General features: G+C 30.1%; 3 protein-coding genes across 3 annotated transcripts; 2 read left to right on the plus strand and 1 right to left on the minus strand.

Annotated features, from left to right (window-relative positions):
• Positions 1-1,520: 1,520 nt before the first annotated feature.
• Positions 1,521-6,787, plus strand: LOC107642143 (uncharacterized). Its single transcript, XM_016345450.3, has 2 exons — positions 1,521-2,395; positions 5,593-6,787. Exons 1-2 carry the CDS (start codon positions 1,737-1,739, stop codon positions 6,257-6,259), a joined length of 1,326 nt encoding a protein of 441 aa, XP_016200936.1. The 5' UTR covers positions 1,521-1,736; the 3' UTR covers positions 6,260-6,787.
• An 11,398-nt stretch (positions 6,788-18,185) lies between these two features.
• On the plus strand, positions 18,186-20,267 carry LOC107644452 (acid phosphatase 1). Its single transcript, XM_016348313.3, has 3 exons — positions 18,186-18,836; positions 19,393-19,602; positions 19,833-20,267. The coding sequence occupies exons 1-3, from the start codon at positions 18,436-18,438 to the stop codon at positions 20,008-20,010; spliced, it is 789 nt and encodes a 262-aa protein (XP_016203799.1). The 5' UTR covers positions 18,186-18,435; the 3' UTR covers positions 20,011-20,267.
• Positions 20,268-20,701: 434 nt separating this feature from the next.
• LOC107644453 (leucine-rich repeat extensin-like protein 2) lies at positions 20,702-22,315 on the minus strand. Its single transcript, XM_016348314.3, has one exon. The coding sequence runs from the start codon at positions 22,119-22,121 to the stop codon at positions 20,859-20,861; it is 1,263 nt and encodes a 420-aa protein (XP_016203800.1). The 5' UTR covers positions 22,122-22,315; the 3' UTR covers positions 20,702-20,858.
• Between the last annotated feature and the right edge of the window lie 1,001 nt (positions 22,316-23,316).

Below are 23,316 nucleotides of genomic sequence, written 5' to 3' on the forward strand. Positions count from 1 at the left end.
CATCCCGCAGAAGCATTTTGGAGCGATGCAATCTTTCTCATCCCCAGCTTGAACTGAACATGGATCTGCATTTATAGAAGAGCCTTCCTGTCGTCTGCTAACACCTCCGCGTTGTCTCTTGATTGATGAGCTTCCATCACTGGCCATCAATTTAAGCAACACCACCATGAACAAATCTGAACAGGTGCTGCGTATGTTACTTCAGAAAACCCAGTTTAAATCTCATTAGGGTTACCTTATCAAAACGACGTCGTTTTGATCAGTAAGGACCTATTTGTCCTTCGATCTTTTTTTCCTTCCAGCGTGGCACCGTAACGGACACCTGGACACCGTTATAGCCACGTCAGCCTGTTCCGTTTGATGTGTGAGAGGGAAATAGACGGAAGGACTAAATTGTCCTCCGTTTGTTAAAGTCAGGGACTTTTTTGTATTTAAATTTTGTCAGGGATGAATTTGTCAAAAACTTAAAAAGTCAGGGACCTATTTGTCTTTTTCCCTAAATTAAAAGGGCCATTGGCCAGAGGACCAAGACCTATCTAAAACTTTAAATTCTGAATGCAATGTTGAACGGGCAATCCACCCTACAAGTTTTGACCATCTTTAATTTCTTCCCCACTAAGGTGGAAGGAAGTTCGAATGCATTATTCTAGAAAATTACAAAAAAAAATAAAATAAAATTAAACAACAATTAAATTTGCACGTAAATAATATTGTAATTTATATATTTATAAATAGTCATCACTTTAAATAATAATAATAATAATAATATTAATAATAATAATAATAATAATTGTTTTTATTATTATTATTATTATTATTATTATTATTATTATTATTATTATTATTACAAGAAAACCTCACAGGTGAAATAAAAGGTTGATTATATTATGATCCATCATTTTATATGCCATGCATAACGATTCTTTTTATAATATAATATATATATACCAAATATATAGGGTAACATATATAGTAAGTAATTTCACTGAACATATTGCATATATATGTTCTAAATAGGTTATCTTATATCAGATATGCCCCTTAAAAGTGATTCCATTTTCAACACATAAATTCATATTAATCTCGCTAATTAATTGGTCTTAGATATAATATATGAGTAATATCTACGTATATAAATAATTTTCAACTGAGTATTCAAATTAAAATACATGTTTTCCTTAGCTTATGCCCTTATTTATTTATTTTCTTTCTTTTTTTTTTCTCCTTTTGCATTTTGGTATAATTTTCTTTAAATATTCTATATTTCTATATTATTTTAACAGAATTTATATATTATTATTAGTTTTGTACATTTTTTATATATATTATTTTGTACCAATAAATTAAAAAACTGAAAAAGGTGAAAAATCAAAATAAGAATAGAAAAGTGATACACACTTAAAATTTACCACCAAACGTTATTAATTACTTATAATAAAAAATAAAAATATATAAGTAAAAAGTAGATACATATATAAATAAGAAATATCTTTAAATATAAGAATGTTGTTGGTAGAAGTATGATAAGAAGTATGGATAAAGAGTGAAAGTAGAAGAAATGAATGCCTGAAAATTTTCATGTGGACAACAGAAATGTATGATATATATTAAAGAGTGGGATGACATGCAAACTCTGAAATCAAAACAAAACAAAACAAAACCTCCCCCAAACAGAACTCTTCCACACTTTCACTCTAATTAAAAGCAATTCAGTTAGTTATATTCTGGTATTCCAAATGGATCCGTGTCCGTACGTGAGACTCACCGTGGACTCTCTCGCACTCAAGCTTCCCTCCTTCACCAGACGCTCGCCGCTTTCCGGTGGCGTTCACCCTTCAACCACGCCATGCTTCTGCAAGATCCGCATCAACAACTTCCCTTCACACACCGCCCTCCTCCCTCTCCTCACCTCCGACGACTCCTCTCTTTCCAACTCCTCCGCCGCCTTCCACCTCGACTCCGCCGCCATCCGCCGATTCTCCGCCAAGCCTCTCACCCTCCGCCTCTCCGTCTACGCCGGCAGCATCGCCGCCACCTCCTGCTGCGGCTTCTCTGCCGGCGCCAGGCTCCTCGGCCGCCTCCGCATCACCGTCCCGCTCTCTTCGCCGTCGCGCTCCGCCACTTACCACAGCGGGTGGTTGAGCCTCGGAAAGAAGAATAAGAAGAGAAAGAAGGAGAAGAAAGAGAGTAGTAGTGAAGGAGGTGAAGCGGGTTTGGAGGAGGAATGCTCGCCTCGGGTTCACATGGTGGTTCGCTCCGAACCGGATCCACGCTTCGTTTTTCAGTTCGGTGGCGAACCGGAGTGCAGCCCGGTGGTTTTCTTGGTTCAAGAGAATAACATCAGGCAGCCAGTGTTCAGCTGCAAGTTCAGCGCGGATCGCAACTCCAGAACTCGGTGAGTCAACTCACTTCAACTCGCTCAGTTCTTTCTATACTTCTTTTTTATTTTATTTTTTGGTTACGTGAATTGTACAGTGCATGTTAGTTCATTAATCACTACTACAAGTCTACAACTGTATAAAAAGTGAGTCCATGAACCACCTGAATTACCATATTTCTTAACAGTTCAATTAAACTTTTTTTTTTCTTTTTTTTCTAAGGGAACCTTAAAGTTTTCCTAAAATGGTTTTTTTTTTCTAAAATTGTTTTAAGATTTTTTGGGTTACTTTTTACGGAAAAAAGTATTTACTAGCAACTGAAAAGAAAAAGGAAGAAGAAAAATCATGTCTTTACTTTTTATTCAATGTAGGTGAAAAATAAAAAAATTGCTTTCACCATAGTAAAGTGTTATTTTATTTCTTCATAAATAAATGTAAAAGATGATGTATTAAATTGAGAAAACAAATGTTATTATCAATCTTCTTTTGGTATTTATTTTCAAATTTCTGTTTGATTATGATAATAAATCAACAGTAAGACGGAAGATGATATGATCTCTTTCAAACATTGAATTGCTTTTTTTTTTTAAATAAAATAAAATAAAATTGTAATGACCATTTAATGAGCTGTGTTTTTGCGGAAAATTAGCTTTTTAATTATTTTATTCTTTTAATTTAGCCATCAAAAGATGGATTCTAATACAGATTAAGATCATCTCCAATAGGGAACTCATCTCAGTCCCTATTTATGGCCCACTTGTCATAAAAAGTAACTCTACATAAGCTTTTGCGTTATAAACGGTAAATAGGAACTTAAAGCATATCTCTTCTCTATTATGAGGAACTAACTTTAGTCCCTGTTGTGGTCCCACTTAATTAATTAATTAAAATACTTAAAATTAATGTAATTGATTTTTTAATAATATTATTTAAATTTATAAATTTAAAAATAATTTACTATTAAAATATATTAATATTAAATAAATTCATATATAATAATAATACATAATATATAATTCGGGATTACACTAATTTATAGTTTTGTGTTTACAATTGCTAATTTTAATAATATCGTTAGCATTTTAAATTTTAAAAATAAAAATAACTAACTCAACTAAGAATTATTTTGTAAGGTGTAAAAATTAAATTTATTTTTTAATGTAAGTAAATTTAATTAATTATAATTTAATATAATAATATAAATAATATTCGATATTAATTATGATATAAATAATTAATATAAATTATTAATTAAATAAAAATATAATTATTTAATATAATTATTACTAATTTAATTATTATTTTATTATTTAATATAATTATTTAATTATTTCAGATTTTATATTATTATTTTTTAAAAATAACTTGCCAAATGACAAGTTATTATTGGTTAACTTGAGTCCCTATTTAGAGGGACTCCCTCACCTTGAGACCCGTGCGAAAACTCATTCATTCTCTCCTCCAATGGTTAGAATTCCTATGTGTCAGAAAAAAGTAAAAGAGGAACTCACGATTGTAGGTGCTCTAAGAGAATGATCCTGGTCAAACTTCGAGTTACTATGTTATCTTTAAAATTCTAATAAAGTTGTTTAATATTCGTTGGTTTTTAGTTTATAAGTAAATAAGTAAACAAGAATTCAACGTTGAAAAGACATTTGAAGCACTGAAATTAATAAAATTATTCTAGTAAAATAGAACGAGTATTATAGTGCCAATCAATTTGTTTTTACTTTCTATTAATATATACAGTATAGAACTATAGATTAATTCCATTTATTTTATATATAATAATCAGGATATAAGAGTCAAACAAGCTTGAATTTCATACAACAGTAGTTATCATAATAAACTGAAAAATTTTAAAATAAATATGTAAAAACTAAAAAGTAAGTCAACCAAATATAATAATTTGTCTATACAAAAGAGCCAACAAAAATGATTAGTGTGCTATTAAGGTTTTGCTAACTTTACAAGCAAGAGTGCAGGACTAATGGGTACGAATAGTTAGGTTCATTAATTATAGCTATGAGAACATTAAAGTTATGATTAAGATTTAAGATGAGGTTTAATATTTGATTAGGCATGTGGGCTGGCTTGTCAGTGTCTCTCAGAGCTGGTACCTAACAAATTCATCATTCACATGCCTACTAACTTAACTTGGGGCCTCACTCACCACCTTATCCAGCTCAATTTCATTTTCATTTCCATTATGTTTCTGTCTCTAATTTTGCTTAGTTGTTTGTTATTATAACATATCCTTTTTGTACTTGTTTTTCATTTTGGTGAAAAAACATGATATACACCTTCTGCAATTTGTTCCTTTCTCTTTTTTATGGTGAAAGAAACCTTGAAAATTAAAAATTGGAAAGTGGTACCACCAATCTTTCATTTTCATACTGTCTATGTCTATGGGCTGGCAATTTTATATTCCAACTCTGGAAAACCCCTGATACACACACTCTCTCTTTCAATTAATTTGTCTTTTGCCATATTATTAATCACAAATAATAACACTCTCTCTTATCTGAAATAAGGATTGTTCAATTATAATAATGCAGATGTATTAAAGAAATAATCAAAATCATATTTATTATACTTTGAACCATGCTTAATCAACCTTCTGGTTGAAATAAGTTATCTCATGATCTTTCATTAAATAGCAGCATTGAATTCATATATACTCAGGGTTGGTCAAACAGACAAGCTGAGATTTTCCAAACTGTTTTAGATAACTGCACTGGATTCCCTACCATGTGCTAGTATCTGGTGGGGGCGCACTCTCAATATCTCATAGGACTATAATTTTATTCTCCTAGCACGTTTGACATTTTCGTTATAATGTTTTGTTATTACTCCTTACATTATTTGATTTAGTTAACTAACATATGAATATGATTATTTAGTATAAGCTTCTTGCCAACAAGGGTAGTGATATTGAAAAATCTAAGAACCAATAATTCTTAATTTATATTGAATAATATTTTTAGTCAACAATCCAAAATTTTTAGTTTAGCCATCGAGTATCATTTTCTTAAGGTGGAAATTCAGGTGCAGTCGACTTCACGTGAAGTTAATACCTGAAAGTCGTTAGATAATTTCACTTCAATAGACCTCACATGAGTTTTCACTTTTTTTTTAAATAACATTTTTAAATATTACTAGTTAGTTATTAATCAAAATAATAAATTATGCTGATGCTTTAGCATAATTTCAGGTCAACTCCCTCAGATTTCACGAAGCAGCGAAGCAGATGGGAGAGAACCTTCTCAAGTGTGAGGGAGCGGCAAGGGAGGGAGAGAAAGGGTTGGATGATAATGATCCACGACCTCTCCGGCTCTCCGGTGGCGGCGGCCTCCATGATCACCCCATTCGTCCCATCCCCCGGTTCGGATAGAGTGTCGAGATCAAACCCAGGTGCATGGCTCATTCTCCGCCCCAGCCATAACGGGGCGACCCCAATAAGCAGCTGGAAGCCATGGGGCCGCCTCGAGGCGTGGCGAGAACGAGGCCCTGTAGACGGCTTAGGCTACAAATTCGAGCTGGTGACAGAAAGCAACGGGATCCCCATTGCTGAGTCTACAATGAGCACAAAAAAAGGAGGCGAATTTTGCATTGACTATAGAGTGATGAAGGATAACGGGGTGTTGTATGTTCCACATTATGGAAAAGGGTTTGTGATGGGGTCAAGTGTGGAAGGTGAAGGTAAAGTTAGCAAGCCCGTTGTGCAAATTGGTGCACAGCACGTGACTTGCATGGCTGATGCCGCTTTGTTCATTGCACTCTCTGCTGCCATTGATCTTAGCATGGATGCATGCAAGCTCTTCTCACATAAACTCAGGAAGGAGCTTTGTCATGAACAACATAATCTCTCCCTCTCATAGCTTCATCAACCATTATACTACATTATCGTTTCTTCTATGCAATTTTCATCTCATAATTACATATGTTTCTTATACATATATATGCTGCAGTGATAGCCATTTTGTTCCTACTTGCTATTATTCATATTAAAAAAAAAATTAGACACGGCCTTTTTTTTCTGTTAACATTCAGCTAACTTTGTTTTTGTTTCTTTTGCTAAAAGAATTTTAAATCTTTTGTTAGCTGTTTGTTGATTGAACAAAAAAGGTTAATGTTCTAATTTCAAGTATTTATAGTGGAGAACTTTGGTTTGAGCAGTTAAATACAAAAAATATTATGTATGTGTATATTAAAAACTTATTATATATATATTTTGTGAGTTAGTTTTAAGGGTTGGGTCTTTTTTCTAGCTATTTCACTTTTCTCTCTGATCCAGATATAGATTAGAGAGTGTAATTTTAACAGTATTCTTTTTAACTTTGCTTCGATTGTGTAAATTTGAACGGAGGATATGATCTATATGGGAAGCGCACAAGCAAATTAATGTCTATTTTATGTATATTTATTTTACGAATTCTATATAACTAAAGAAAAAAGTTTGGTAACCAAAATTTTTCAACCCTAATCAGCCAAAACTTTTCATATTTTACTTCATTTATATCACTTAATAACATTTTTATTTTTTACTTCACTCTCTTATCATTATACTTATCACCGTTCATTCTACTTTGCTAATTAATGATATTAATTAGAAAATTATATCCCTTTTTATTAGGCACTATTGTAATCAATACTTAATATTCTTTTTTATAATTTGATTTTTATATATAAAAATACAATAAAAATTAATAATAATTATATTTAAGAACGGTAATTATAATATTAATTATATTAAATAATTGCAATTAATTCTTTGTTGGTTATGATATTTATCATCAATTATTTAAACTATATTTTATTATGTAGTTCAAATTATTTTACATATATACTAATAAATTATTATTCAAAATATTTTAATATTTTATTTTTGAAGACATTATACATTTAAATCAACGTATAATTTTTTAAATCACCGTCTTTGATAATTTAAAAATTTATTTCATGTTTTTCAAAGTGAAAATGATTTATTTTAATTCACATATATTTCTAAATTTTACTATAATTAGATTTGAAAAAAAATGTCAAATACCTAAATTAATTTATTCAATTAACAAATTTATTCATAACATCCACAAGTTCATACACATAACATCCATAATTAAGTAAGATACACATAACATCCAAAATTTTATATTAATAACATCCATAATTTCATACTCATAACATTCATAATTTCATACATATAATATTTATAATTAACAAATTTTTACAATTAATATTACCAAATTTTAAACTATATGTCTTGTTATATATTTCAAATTATCTTACATGTACACCAAAGGGTCATAATTTTAATATTTTTTATTTCCTATTCATATGTATACTTATTTATTGATTTTAATACGACGAGTTAATAATTATTTTTTAAATTTTATTTTTTAATTTTAATTTTTTTTATTTTATAATACCCTATATGTAAAATATGAATTGTATACCAGAAATTGTTAAATTCTCTAATTTAATATCCATATTTTTATACGTATAATATTTATAATTATATATATATATATATATAATATCCATAATCAATAAATTGGTGCTAATTTATTATTATTTATTATTTTATTTTGCAGGTCATGAACCAACAATTTTAGATATTTTTAATTTTCAATAAATAAAAATTGATCAAATTTAAAATATTTTATTTTTTATAAAATGTGTTGAGGTGATTTGAGTTTTTTTTTTAATTAAAAATATAAGAATTTGAAATTTTTATATGGAAGAAAAAAATTATACAATTATAATTACATATAATAATAATGAAAGAGAAATTTTCACAATCTGATTCACATTAAATTTGGAATTAACTTTTAGTATAATTAAATAAGGAAATATAATTAATAATAAAAAGAAATTAATTGCATCAATTAAATTAGGAGAGTGATTCACACTCTCTTATAAACGTTAATACTATTAGTCATATACCTTTATTTATTATCTATAATATTTTGGTTACGTAGCATTGTCCATAACTAAATCATTTGATAATTAAATTGGTTTAATAGTGTAAACATGGATAGTAAAATATTTTAGTTGAAGAGAAAAAAAAGAGTAAAAACATAAAAGCAAAATAAAATTAGTTAGACTTAATTACAAAAATAACTTGTTCATTTAATATTTTTTTTATCTTATTAATCTCTGCATATATATTATACTGTATTTTTTTGTTCTGAAAACGTTGAATACTTATCATTAGCCAATGATATTTGTATTCGTTTCAATTTTAATACTATATTATTCTTCTTCTTTCTCGTGATAATAACGACATCTTTTATTCATTTTAGGGTTATTGTTAATACTTTGATATTTCTGAAAATAATTTGTATCTAAATATTTCGAATTGTAATACAATTTAAAAATAAAGAGTCTCCCCCCCCCCTTTTTTTTTATCATAATTGATTTGAGTACATAAACTTTTAACTATCGAAAAGGTAAACTAATTTGATATACTTATTAGAAATTGAATTAGTTTCATAAAACTATCCAACGACTCATTGTAATTTTGAGCTAACTCAAAGTATTAAATTAGTTTATATTTTTTTTTATTATAAATATATACATTCAAATCTTTCATAATTAGGAATTACTCAAAAATAAAATTTACACAAAAAGTCATCTATTAATTCCACAAAAAACTATGGGTCGTTTTGATAGGAAAGTCTAAAATGTTTCTTTTACCAAAGTCAATAATATAAATTTACTTGTCTACCAACCTTAAGTTTTTGGATGAATATGCTTAATTACGGACATCTTAACTTATTACATGCTCCACCCAGCTAACATAGTAATAATGGAACAGATAAATAAATAGTGTACATTATTTCAAAATAAGGAACTTGAATAGAGGTCAATGAACTATAATTTAAATGGGGAGAATGCTACGGTGAGGAACATTACTTTTTTTTACACATGAGAAATTTTGTTGGCTTCATTGTTAAACTGCCATGTGTTCAACTGAAGAGACAGTTCTTACAGGCCTTAATGCAGAAATTATGAGACTTTCAATATGTGTCAGTAATTTAAAAGTGTATTAAAGTATGTAATTAATGTCTAATGCTTGAGTTATTATTTAAAAATTGTGGGCTTATTTCTGGACATTAGATTAGGGTTTGATTTTGGATTAAGTTATGTTTTGTGTATTATTTATCTTAGTTTACTTCTCAAAAGATATTTAGTGGAGTTGATCATTTGACAATAACGACAAAATTAAATTTATACATAATAAACATATTTATATATAATTTGAAAATTTTATAGAAGATTAATTTCTTCTCATTAAATATATATTTTAAAAATTTTTTCAGTTTAAATTTATAATCTTTAATAAAAAAATCTAAATATTTAATAATTTAACTAATTTTATATTGATTATTTGTTTTTGCTTACATTATTAACACTCACTATTATTATTATTATATGTCATTTTAATATATAAAGTTTATCCTTTTTTTTTTGAAATACAATAGATGACAATAAATATATTAAAATTTGTTAGTAAAAAAATTTTTTTTTCATCAACTGTGTATTTATTGTGGTGAACACACTAAGTATTATCAATAATAAAATATTTTAACCTTTTTTATACCAAATTTATCTTTAATATCAGATCAAATTTTAACTCTTGAAAAAAAATTCTTTAGACCTTAGATCATTTTACATTGAATATAATCACATTCAATATTAAATAGTGTATTGAGTTAATAGACCAATACAAAATTACTTACTTTAATATTCAAAATAAAAAACAAACAAAAATTGCAAATCATTTAGATAAAAGACAAAAAAAAGTGAGTGTCTGTAAAAAGCAAATTATCAAATATTATCTCAAATAAACGGATTAATTAATAAGACTTTATGTTTGTCAGTTTGTGCCTAATTGAGTTATAAAAAAAGTGCAATTAATTATTCCTACAAAAGCCAAAGTCCAAACATAAACATAAGCCAATTAAAGTCACCAAAAAAAAAAACATAAGCCAATTAAAAAAAAATAGCCCACAACTTAAATAATAATTCAAAGTATTAGAGAGTTAAAAAAAGTTTAATTATATTTTTTAATTAACTGCAATTTACTGATACCGCATTAAATGCTTTGTAGATTTTACATTGTGGTATGTAAAAGATTAAAAGTTGCTCTTTCAGTTGAACATATGGCACTTTGATAAAAAATGTTAACTAAATTTCTCATGTATAGAAAAAAATAATGTTTCTCATCGTAGTATTTCTTTTTAAATGGTATAATCTTTCTATACTCATACTTATTTAAGAAGTCGCGAGTTTGAATCTTATTTTTGATTTAAAAAAAAATATGAATAGAGTAATGGTATCTTCTTTTTTGTTGAAGTTGGGCCGGAGAAAACTGAAATAGGTGAAAGTGGACCTGGGCCAAAGCAAAGAGTAGAAGCTGGCCCAAAGAGATTGAGGGCGACGACCCCAATTTAGATGCAGGACTAAGTAATAGATATTGCAACAGCCAATAACAAAAGCAGACGAAGAAAAAAAGATATGAGATTTGGTAAATAAGTAATATAATTGAGAACAATTCTATTAAGGAAAAGTGGAACAGAAAACGATAAATTCAAAAATCTTTTTGATAAAATAATTGATTGAATTGGAATTGGAATTAATGGTTTGAGAAAAAATAAGAAGCTTAAAAAAAGATATAATTGTTGTGATATGAATGTCTATTTAATAATAATTTTTTTTATAATATAGGTGGTTTAATTTTTTAATATTGAGAGACTTAAGTTATTAAAAGACACCCACAACATTACATAAAATACTATTCTATTTATATGTATGCTCATCAATATATAAAGAGTGAATATATATAAACCATCTCAATATTGAGATAATAATATTAGTGAATATTAATATAAAATTTTTTATTTATATTTTTATTTTATTTATATTTTTATTTATTTATTTTACAACATATTATCAGTATGAGATTTTGATCAAAATTTAGAAAGACTCAGTTAATAATTTTTCATTACGTTAAAATTCTCTCGTCTTGAATTTAATGCTGTTAATGTATTTAGAAATAATTACTTATCATGTATATTAGATGTTAAAATTCATCTTGATTTAATGAATTTTGGAGATATTATTAAAGTTGGCAATAAAGCATCCTAAAAGGATAAAGTCAAAACCATGATCTTCTTTTGTCGGCATCTTGACGAAGGATTGAAAAATGAATATCTCACACTAAAAGATTCTCCAGATTTGTGAAAGAATCTTGAAAAAAGGTATAATCATCAAAAGACAGTGATATTTTCTCAAGTCCGATATGAGTGAACACACTTGCGTTTACAGAATTTTAAATTCATAAATGAATACAATTCAGCAATGTTCCACATTACCTCATGAATGAAATTATGTGGAAAAAAGATAACTGATAACGACATGTTAGAAAAAACTTTCTCGACCTTCTATGCCTCGAATGTGCTCTTGTAACAGTTGTATCGAGAAAAAGAATTTAAAAAATATTCTGAACCCATTTCTTACCTTCTTGTTGTTGAACAAAATAACGAATTGCTTTTAAAAAATTATGAATCACGTCTAGCTAGCGCCGCCCCATTTCTTTAAGCAAATGTGGCAAATTATAACCCTAGAAAAGGTGAATGACAAGGCTCTAGTTACAAGAAAATTATGAAAAAAAGAAAAATTATTTTCACAAGACATTATCTCACCAGAAGTGGGATAAACAAAGAAATAATAGACAAAATAAATCAACAGAAGATAAATATTTTTGTTGTAGTGGAAAAGGTCATTGGTCACATACCTGTTGTACCCCAAAGCACTTAGTTGATCTTTATGGAGCATCCTTGAAAAAGGATGACAAGAAAAATGAGATAAATTTTATTTCAAAACATACTGTTGAAAATTACACCACTCATTATAAAGTATCTAATTTTTTTGAGGATCTTGAAATAAATATTAGCCATTTAATCAATGATGACAAGTTTAATATATGAGTTCTTTATATATTAATGTTAATAAATAATGTAAGAAAATTTTTATTAAATTTTATCTCATATGCATTTTGAATTTTAAGTATGATGTATATAAATAATATTTAATAAAATATTATTGTGTTTAATAAAATATTATTGTTTATGTTTAAAAATTTTAAAATCACTAAATGTGTCCAGTTCTAAAATAATAATAATAATAATAATAATAATAATAATAAAATTTTTAGTGTGTAATACTATTTTTATATACAGTGTTACTTAAACAAATAGTTCCAATATGAAATACAATTTTATTGTGCATGTACCTTTACTTATTTTATATTATGATCTTATTATTATTTGTCTTTGAAGAAAATGACAGAAATATATAATGAAGATAGTTACCTTGCGGATAGTGTAAGTTCGCATACTATTCTCAAAAAGTAATATATATTTTACTCATTTTGTACTAAAAGAAGAATGTGTTAATAGAATTATTGGCTTAGGCAATATGATAGAAGACTCCAAAAGAGCTATAGTTTTGTTTTCCAGAAGAATAGAATTTATAATAAATAATACATTATTGCCTACTAAGTCTCTAAGAAACTTATTGAGTTTTAAAGATACTTGCCGAAATGGATATCATATTGAAATAATAAATGAGAAAAATCATTAGTACTTATATATCACAACTCATGATTCAAATAAAAAAATTATATTAGAAAAGTTACTCTCATTTTTATCTGAGTTATATTATACTAAAATCAGTGCAATTAAATCACATGTAATTGTAAACCAGAAGTTTACCAACATAAATGAATTCATAATTTAGAATGATCGACTGGGGCATCCGGGAACAACCATGATGCGAAAAATTATTGAAAACTCCCATTAGACATTTACTAAAGAATCAGAGAAAGTTAATTGTAAGGTCATCACCAGTAAAAATTATATTTGAGTCCCCTGAATTTATAGAAAAAATTCAAAGAGATATATGTGGATCAATTTATCCAACATGTGGATCCTTTAGATACTTTATGATTCTAATAGACGCATTCTTGAGATAGTCACATGTGTGCTTATTGTCTTTTTGCAACCTAAAGTAGGAGTGCACAGACCCAGACCGGCTCGAAGGCTCGGCCCGGTCCCGAACACTTTAAGGACTAATTTGGTGTGATTTCATCGGGTTTAGGGTCGGGTACGGGTCTCAAAAATAGACCCTGTCATTATTTCGGGTCGGGTCCGGGCCATAGCTCGGGTCACCCGAAGTCGGCCCGATGACCCGGTCATCATACACAATTAATATTTTGTGTTATTAGTGATGGATCATGACTATTCTTATGTGGAATTTAAGTATTGTAAACCTTAATATTTTGTGTTATTAGTCATTATAAGACTATAAATTAATGTTTTATGTTTAGAATGCATAAGACTTTAGACTAATACATAAGATTATGTTATTTGTATTGATTTAAATATTTGGTATTATTAGACAATATTAGTATTGATTGTGGTTATGTTTTAGTATTGATTGTGGTTATGCTTTAATTTTGAAGAAGGGTTGGTTCTTGTTATATTTTTCTAAGTGAATTTTACCATGTTAACTAATGGTTGGAGTCTTGAAAATTTGGATATTTTTACATGCTATCTTACAAGAAGGTATCAACGTAATGTAATGTTAACGGCCCGGTTTTCACCCGGTATAATTGTGGCCCGAAAGTGTATTGGTTTCATCGGGTTTAGGACCGGGTTCGGGTCTAATAAATAGATCCGGTGTATATTTCGGGCTGGGTCTGGGTCACATCAAACCCAACTTCACCGGGCCCATGTGCACCCCTAACCTAAAGTTTGCGAGATTACTTGCTCAAATTATTTAATTGAAAGCACATTTTTCAAAAAACCATTCAACGCAATTCGCCTTGATAATGTCAGTGAATTCGCTTCCTAAGCCTTTGATACTTATTGTATGGCTAACGGAATACGTGTTGAACATCCAACAGCTCATGTTCATACACAAAATGGATTAGTATAATTACTTATTAAACGCCTCCAATTAATTGCTAGACGACTAGACCCTTACTTATGAGAACAAATCTCTTTATTTTTGTTTGGGGCATACGATCGATTTTACATGTCACAACATTTATTCGTTTGAGACCAACAAGTTACCATCAATTCTCTCCTTTACGATTAACTTTTTTCCAGTAGTTAAATGTTTTCAATTTGAGAATATTTGGGTGTGCGATATATGTTTTAATTACCTCACCTTCATGCACTAAAATCGGACTCCAAAGAAAATTGAAAATTTATGTGGGATATAATTATCCTTCTATAGAGAAGTATCTTGAGATACAAACAGGAGATGCGTTTAAATCACGATTTGCTGATTATCATTTTGATGAATCAATGTTTCTAACATTAGAGGGAGAGAATAAGCCACTAGAGAAAGAACTTAATTGGAATGCATCATCGTTAATGCATCTAGACCCACGATCAAGACAATGTGAACTAGAAATTCAAAAGAATATACATTTAAAAAAAAATAGCAAATGAATTGCCTGATACATTTTTTATACAAAGAGGATAACTAAATCTTACATACCAGTTGAAAATGTTCTAATTCGAATTGATGTTCCAATTGGACAAATGGCTAATGAAACAAGTACATGCCAGAAGCGTGGTAAACCAATTGGTTCCAAAAATAAAAATTCTCGAAAAAAAAGAGAGGCATTTCATATTACTAAGACAATTCGTACTCCTGTTGAAAAGGATAAAGACATAAAAATTAAAAGACACAGTAAGTATCCAAAATTCTGATATAGTTTTGACATTAGAATGCGTTCAGGTACTTGAAAATTCTGAAAATGATAAGATCTCAATAAATTATATCTTTATAGGAGAAAAATAGAACCGAAATAAAATAATTGTCAATAAAATATTTGTATATAATATGCATTACACATCATGCATGAAAGTAAGGGTCTTGAACCAAGAGCAGTCGAAGCATGTCGACAAAGGAATGATTTGCCAAAATGGGAAGAATGAAGGTCAGACTCACTTGTAAAACGTGAAGTTTTTGGACCTGTAGTCCGTACATCAGAAGATGTAAAACCTATTGGATACATATGGATATTTGTGAGAAAATGAAATGAGAAAAATGAAGTCGTACGCTACAAATCTCAACTTGTAGCACAAATTTTTTCACAACGGCCCGGTATAGATTATGAAGAAACATATTTCCCTGTAGTAGATGTAATAACATTGCATTATTTGATCAGTTTATCCGCATACCGTAAACAACATATGCATCAAATAGATGTGGTGACAACTTATTTACACGGATCATTAGATCGTGATATCTATATGAAAATTTCTAAAGGACTAAAGATATCTAAATCATCCAATAAATATTCGTAGAAGTTATACTCAGTCAAATTGTAAAGATCTTTATCTAGACGAATGTGGTATAATCGTCTTATTGAGTATTTGACTAAAAAGGGATTCAGAAATGATGATATTTGCTCGTATATTTTCATGAAGAAATATGCATTTGAATTTATTATAATTGTTATGTACGTTAATGATTTAAATATTATTGGAACCTCGGAAGATATTTCAATAATTATAAAAGCTCTAAAAGAAGAGTTTAAGATAAAAGATCTCGAAAATATTGAATTTTGTCTCGGTCTGCAGATCGAGTATACAAATAATGAGATCTTTATTCATCAAACAACATGCATAGAAAATATCTTAAAGAGATTTTATATGGATAAGTCACATTCATTAAGTACTCCAATAATCGTAAGGTTGGAAAATGATCAATTTTGTCATAAAAAAAAATATCTTTGGTCCTGAAGTATCATATCTCAGTGCCATTAGAGCACTAATATATTCTGCTAATAATATACGACCTAACATATCATTTGCTGTAAATTTACTAACAATGTATGGTTCCTCTCAAATATAAGACATTGGAATGAAATTAAACAAAATTTTTTTATATCTTCATGGAACAGTTGATATGGGACTGTTTTATCCATATGAATTCAAGTCACAATTAATCGGCTATGCAAATGCAGGGTACTTGTCTGATCCACATAAATTAAGGAAGATCTCAAACAGTATACCTATTCACACATGGTAATACAGCTATATCATGGAGGTTCACGAAATATACGATAGCAGCGACATCTTCTAATCATGCTGAAATACTAGCAATACATAAAACAAGTCGCGAGTGTTTTTGACTCAGGAGTTTAATCCAATATATTCTGTCATTACGTGGACTGACTGATCATCAAATAGTTCCAACTATTCTATTTAAAGATAATACAGCATGCATTGTTCAACTTAAATGTGGATACATCAAAGGTGATAGAACAAAATATATTTTTTCTAAATTATTCTTCATTCATGACCTTCAAAATCAAGGAACAATTGATGTCCAATAGATCAGCTCAAGCAATAATTTAACAGATTTATTTATAAAGTCACTTCCAAAGTTCTTCTTTGAGAGATTGGTACATCAAATTAAGATGCGCCGATTTCAAGATATTAAATAATGTCAATAAGAGAGAGGGAGACTGTATTCTTTTTTCTTTGGTCAAATTTTTATTGGATTTTTCTTGACAAGATTTTTAACGAGACAGTCTTACCACAAAGAATATTGTACTATTTTTTTTCACTAAAATTTTTTATTCCATTGAATTTTTCTTTAATAAGATTTTAATGAAATATAACCATAAATAAAAATCTAAGGAGGAGTGTTGTGATATGGATGTCCATTTAATAATAACTTATTTCACAATATGAACGACGGAATTTTTCAATGTTGAGAGGCTTAAGTTATTAAGAGAAATTAAATTTAATGAGGTTTAAAAAAGATGACCTTTGTAAGTGTATAAAATCGGTAGCGTAATTTTAGAAAAAAACATACACAATATTACATAAATTACTACTCTATCTATATGTACATGTACGCTTATCAACATATAAAGAGTGAATATATATATAGTTATATTGAAATAATAATATTAATAAATATTAATATTAAAATTATTTATTTATATTTTTTATTATTTTATATTTATTTTTTTATTTATTTATTTTACAACAATAATAACTCAATAACAAAACATTAATATATGAGAATTTACGGTTTTCAAAACATATGAAAAAATTAGAGGCATTTATCTGATCCATTTAAGCATGACATAAGATTTTGGAGATATTGGATAATAATGATGACTAATTAAATGTTGTTATGAGTAAAACATGAGATAGAGGAAGAATATTCTTGTGGGATTATTTGTTTCAAAACATTGAATACTTGTGATTAGTCGTGTGATATTTGTATTCATTTCATTAAAGTATTAAATTGTATTTTTTAGTATTTGTTTGGGCGCTGTTAAATTGATAAAAAAAAATTAATTAAAAAATATTTTTTTTATTTTTTAGTGTATAATAAATTTTTAATAATAAAAATAAAAATATTAAAAAAATTATTTTTTTTAAAAAATTATAATTTATAATTTTTTTAAAAGATAATTTAAAAAAATATATATATTTTATATAATAAATAAAAAAATATTTTTATTTTATTTTATTCAAATATTATTAATAAATAAACAAATTTTTTTACATACAATATCTAAACATAAAATTATTTTTTTTTATAAATTTTTTTAAAAAATATTAAAAAAATATTTATTAAAAAGAACGTCCAAACAAGTCTTTATACAATTTTAAGGTTATTGTTAATAATTTGGTTAACATATCTTAATATAATTTGAGTCTAAAACATTTCAATTATGAATAAATCTAAAAAATAACAGATACTCAAAAAGTTATCTATAAATTGCAGAAAAAGCTATCGTCGTTTTTGATAACGAAGTCTAAAACGGCACGTCGTTGTAAGAAGAAGAGTAATTCTCAGCCATTCGTCGTTTTTCTTAAAACTTTTCTAACCAGTGAGATGCTTTTCTTTTCTTTTACGATCTGAGAAAACCGATTCTTTTATATTTTTTCTTTTTCTTTTTAAAAGGTCGCCGGAAAATCGTTCTTTCAAGGATCGATTTCCGGCGATGGCTTCGGGTGCATCATTCTTCTTCCCTCTCCTTCTGCTCCTCTCAGCGATCTCTGGCATCTCTTCCGAAACCGCGATCCGTCTCCCGTCGGAGAATCTCGTCGCCGGAGGGAATCGGAAGGTCCGCGCCGACGATGGCGTATTCTGCGATAGCTGGAAACTCGCCGTGGAGACGAACAACGCCGGGAATTGGAAACAAATTCCGGCGAGGTGCGCGGCCTTCGTGCAGGCGTACATGACGGGGGGACAGTACTCGTCGGATTTGGAGGTGATCGGAAAACTGTCGTCGGAGTTTGCGAGGAGCGTGAAGCTGGTCGGAGATGATAGAGACGCGTGGGTGTTCGATATCGACGAAACTCTTCTATCGAACTTGCCGTATTACGAAGAGACCGGGTTCGGGTAAGTGGTTTTGCTTTCGAACTTTTTAGCCGTTGGATTGGTCAACTAGGTTAAGGTAATTGGTCAACGGTATTCGTATGAATAAATAGAAATACCTAGTAGTGAATTTGTTTCAATAATTAGTGAATTTATTTGATATTTTGGAAGAAATTTATGCAATGAATCACTCTCGTAAGTAAATTTGTTTCAAATTCAATTATTAGTTGACCAATGCTATACAATGTTTATATTGAATACAAAAGATTATTATTATAAAGAATGAATTAGGATGACTTATTTTTACTTATGTATGGATCAACAAACAGGCTATGGCCACATTAATAACAGAAATTCTGTGTATATGTGGTCATGTTGGTTAGTTTGTAGCAGAATGACATCATGAGAATTTTTATTGAAAAACACAGCAGAGAAGGGGCATCTTGACTGCACGAATCATAACTAGTTGACTGACTTTAGAGTTTACATATATGTATGGGGTTGTTGGTGTGAATTTCTATGGTTTAAGTACATAACAATGGGTTATGCTTATGGCTTGTTTTAAAACTTTGGATACCAGGACAGAGATCTTTAATGAGACATCCTTTGATGAATGGGTGAAATTGGCCAAGGCTCCAGCTTTGCTACCAAGTTTCAGTTTGCACAATGAGCTTCAGGAGTTGGGATTCAAAATAATTCTCTTAACTGGGAGAAGTGAGCAGCAGAGGAGTGCCACTGAGGCAAACCTTCTATTTGCAGGGTACAGAAACTGGGAGAGGCTTATCTTAAGGTACATAAAGCAAAATAATTGTTTCTTACTGTTTATTGGTAATCTTCTTAGGATAGAAATATAAAGACATTGAAAGACACAGTCCTGTTTGAAGAAAGAGAGATACAAAATCAGACGAGATGCCTCTCTATCTCATGTCTTTGTATTTTCTTTCCTACACTTACCCCTTAGTAAGGATACACATTTTGTTGTTCTGTTGAACTTAGCTTGAAATTCCTTGTATGAAACAGAGGCCCTTCTGACCAAGGTAAAACAGCTGCTCAGTACAAGTCTGAGAAGAGATCAGAATTGGTGGAAGAAGGCTACAGGATCCATGGCAACTCTGGTGATCAGTGGAGTGATTTATGGGGTTTTGCTGTGGCATCACGCTCTTTTAAACTCCCAAACCCAATGTATTATATTGCTTAACAGAGAAATGGTATCCCCAACTTGTATTCTCTTCTCATGATTGCTTGTTGTGTATTATGAACATGAATGTCTCTCCATTGTTTTCATGGCCGAAGCTATGAGTGGACCATACATTCATAAGGGCTGGTTTGGGAACAATTCTCCTAACTGACGAAGATTCATTGGAGACCAGACAATTGTAAATGAGATTCTGATTGATGTTAGTTTCTTATGTACTACATTGTTAGAGATAAAAGTTGTTTCACTGGATTTCATTATTTTCACCCAGTATAACATAGAATAGCTTAAACTATTGGTTATTTTCAATTAGTTACACTTGTTTTGATTAGTATGCATGGCCTTCTCTGCATTTCTCAGCCAATTCATATGGTAGAGCTGGCACTCTAGGGTGTAGAGACTTGCTACTTTTGGCACCCTTTTGAATTTTGATTGTGGTTTTGTAATCTAGATGCTAGAGCATTATATTGTTGCGAAATTTCACTATTCAGAAGTAACCTAATAGGGGCCTTGTGGAATGCTGGGAATGAAGTTTCAAGGCATAATTTAAGAAACCCGTGATAAACTAGTGCGCATAAAGTATCCAAATCAAGCATGTCACGTGAAACATAAATTGTCTGGCTTGTATATACCATCAGGCATCAGGTGTTGTCTTTCTATAATAATCATGAAACATATTAGAAGTCTCGGAAGTCAGCAAGTATTTTTTTGATAATAATATTAAACATGTATGCTGAATGAATCTATGAAGAATTAAATTAGCAGGTGTGTAAATTGAGATTGGTAACACTAATTAGTGGAGAAGCCATGACCAACCTGTAACTAATAAAGTATACTGTAATAATTACTATTCAAGGAGATGATGAAGTAGAATTAGTGTGCTTAGAAGCACTTACAGCCAGAGAACCGCAAACAAGAGGCTTTGGTGTTGGAATTCTGAGACAACTTAGACTACCACCTGGGATCACAGAACACTCAGGTTGAGGTCTCTGCATGTCCCTTCCAGGAATGCAGTTAAGTGAGACATCAAAACCCACATTCCTGAAGAAAAGCCTTGAACATTGTTGGCTGAACCCAGAAAAGAAATTGTAAGCAACAGTCAAATTTGCAAGGCTCCTCAGAGAGCATATTACATCTGATAACTCCCCAGAAAGCTTGTTATGTGCCAAGTTAAGGACTTGAATGTCTTGCAGACAAGACAATGTGTCTGGCACATGACCCATGAGAGTATTGTAGCTAACATCCAGAACTTGAATCTCAGTGAATAGCCCCACTCCTTCAGGGATGCAACCAGTTAACTGGTTATTCAGGAACAGAATCTCCTTCAATTTAGAACCCATGAATCCAAAACTTGCTGGGATGTTCCCACTCAACTTGTTGTTGGCTAAATTTATCACTGATGCAGGGGAATTTCCAAGATTCTGAGGGATTTCACCTTCAAATTGATTGTTGTTGAGAAACAGTGCATCAAGATTCTTGTAGAAGAGTTCTTGAGGGATTGTCCCGGAGAAGTAGTTGAACCTGAGGTCCAAGTAGATGAGGCTTGGCATGTACAAAGTAGCAGAAGGGAAAGAACCTGAGAATTGGTTGTTGCTGAGGTCAAATTCTTCAAGAGTGTCGAGGTCTCTGAATTCATCAGGAACAGTACCAGTGAACCTGTTACTGTTAAGGTGGAAAAGGGACATGTCAGTGAGTAAAGATAGCTCTTTGACAAGGGTTCCTTGGAGATTTGCATGGTTGAGATCTATGCCTGCAACTACAGGGAATGCTGATGCAGATGCACCCATTTCATCTTCAGTAAAATCACAAAAAACCCCTTTGTAAGAACACACATTTGGACCAACCCATGTTCCTAGAATTTTCTTTGGGTCATCAGTGATTGCAGATTTCCATGCCTGTAGCGCTGTGTAAGCTCCATCCAGCTTTGATTCTGAAGAAGATCCAGAGGGTTGTGGGTTGTTAACCCCTCCCCCAACCCAAACCACTCCTCCTCCACCACCATTGCCAACACCAACACCAACACCTACACCACCAACAACACCAAATTCAGCTACTATTGTGTTTGAATGAAGGGTGAGGATCATAAGAAAAGCAAGTCTCCAGGTATTGTCCATGTTTAGCTGAAGATACCAAGATGCTTATTTGATTGTATGCTTGTAATGTTGTCCAAATAAGGTTGCTTGCAGCATTGAATGCAGAGAGAGAGAGTTTGTGTGAGAGTGTGGTGTAAGTGTAAGTGTGTAACTTGGTCTGCTTATTTGTCTTGAATGTGTCCCATTCTATTCTATTCAGCAAGATTTCTTTTTTGGTTTATGTAAATTGTAATGAGCTTGAGCTATACCTTGGTACAACTTTTTTCTGTAAAAGATGTTGACTTGTCTTGGATGAAAAATTTTCTGTGTCAGAACATAACGGTGGCGGTGAGTGAGATTAGAAGGGTGAGGTGAACTAAACAGCAAACACCACTGCTTTTTGTGTTCTTTGAGGTGGTGTTTGTTGTTATAATGGGAGGCTGAAGATAATCAATAATAATAATAATAATAATAGATACTTTAGATAGATGCAGCGTTATATATATGTGTATATATTAAATGCATTTGGTAGTTATGTTTTAAATAATGGATAAATAATGGTGAAGGTTGCATATTAAAATGTTAAATGGAATTGACAAAAATGATGGGTAATGGTTGATGTGAACGTACGCCTCCATTATTGCAGCATAGGCCACATGTTATCTAATAACGCATGCTATTAAGAAATAAGATTCTCAATTTTCAAAACACAGTTAATTTGCAACAATGTCAATGGGCAATTGCCACAAGAATGAAGTCAGATAATATAAAATATATGCACAAAAGAGAGTTTTTTTTTTGTTAATGCGGGACGAAAGGCCCAAACAAACAACAAGGTCTTGATCTTTTTGGGTCTGAAAATCCCAATTACATCACTGAATAAAAGGTGACTCATTATTTCAGGAGATTCATTCCAGTATTGTATTTCTTAGTTCTTACTCGTGGTCTGCCTTATCCATCCAATCAGCACAAGTATTTGCTTCACCGTGGGTATGAGTGAGGTCTTAGAGTCTGTTTAGAAAGTAGGAGGTTACTTTTTTTTTTTGAATTATAAAAAGTTATAGAATACGTGTTTGGTATCATTTGAAAAAAAAGTTTTAATTTTTTAAAAAGTTAATTCATAATTTTTAAAAAAGTAAAAATATATGATTTTTTTTTCAATAAATCATTTTATCACTTTTATAAAAAATATTTTTTGTTTCTTCTGGAAATACTAGTCTTCCATTTAAGGGTGTCA

The sequence above is a fragment of the Arachis ipaensis genome, chromosome B5 (assembly GCF_059453495.1).
Source record: "Arachis ipaensis isolate K30076 ecotype BB chromosome B5, ASM5945349v1, whole genome shotgun sequence".
Lineage (NCBI taxonomy): Eukaryota > Viridiplantae > Streptophyta > Magnoliopsida > Fabales > Fabaceae > Arachis > Arachis ipaensis.

Coding starts and splice junctions, on each gene's coding strand:
- LOC107644453 (XM_016348314.3), bottom strand. CDS start 22,121: ATGGACAATACCTGGAGACTTGCTTTTCTTATGATCCTCACCCTTCAT.
- LOC107642143 (XM_016345450.3), top strand. CDS start 1,737: ATGGATCCGTGTCCGTACGTGAGACTCACCGTGGACTCTCTCGCACTC. Junction 2,396..5,592: donor GATCGCAACTCCAGAACTCG/GTGAGTCAACTC, acceptor GCATAATTTCAG/GTCAACTCCCTCAGATTTCA.
- LOC107644452 (XM_016348313.3), top strand. CDS start 18,436: ATGGCTTCGGGTGCATCATTCTTCTTCCCTCTCCTTCTGCTCCTCTCA. Junction 18,837..19,392: donor TACGAAGAGACCGGGTTCGG/GTAAGTGGTTTT, acceptor TTTGGATACCAG/GACAGAGATCTTTAATGAGA. Junction 19,603..19,832: donor TGGGAGAGGCTTATCTTAAG/GTACATAAAGCA, acceptor TGTATGAAACAG/AGGCCCTTCTGACCAAGGTA.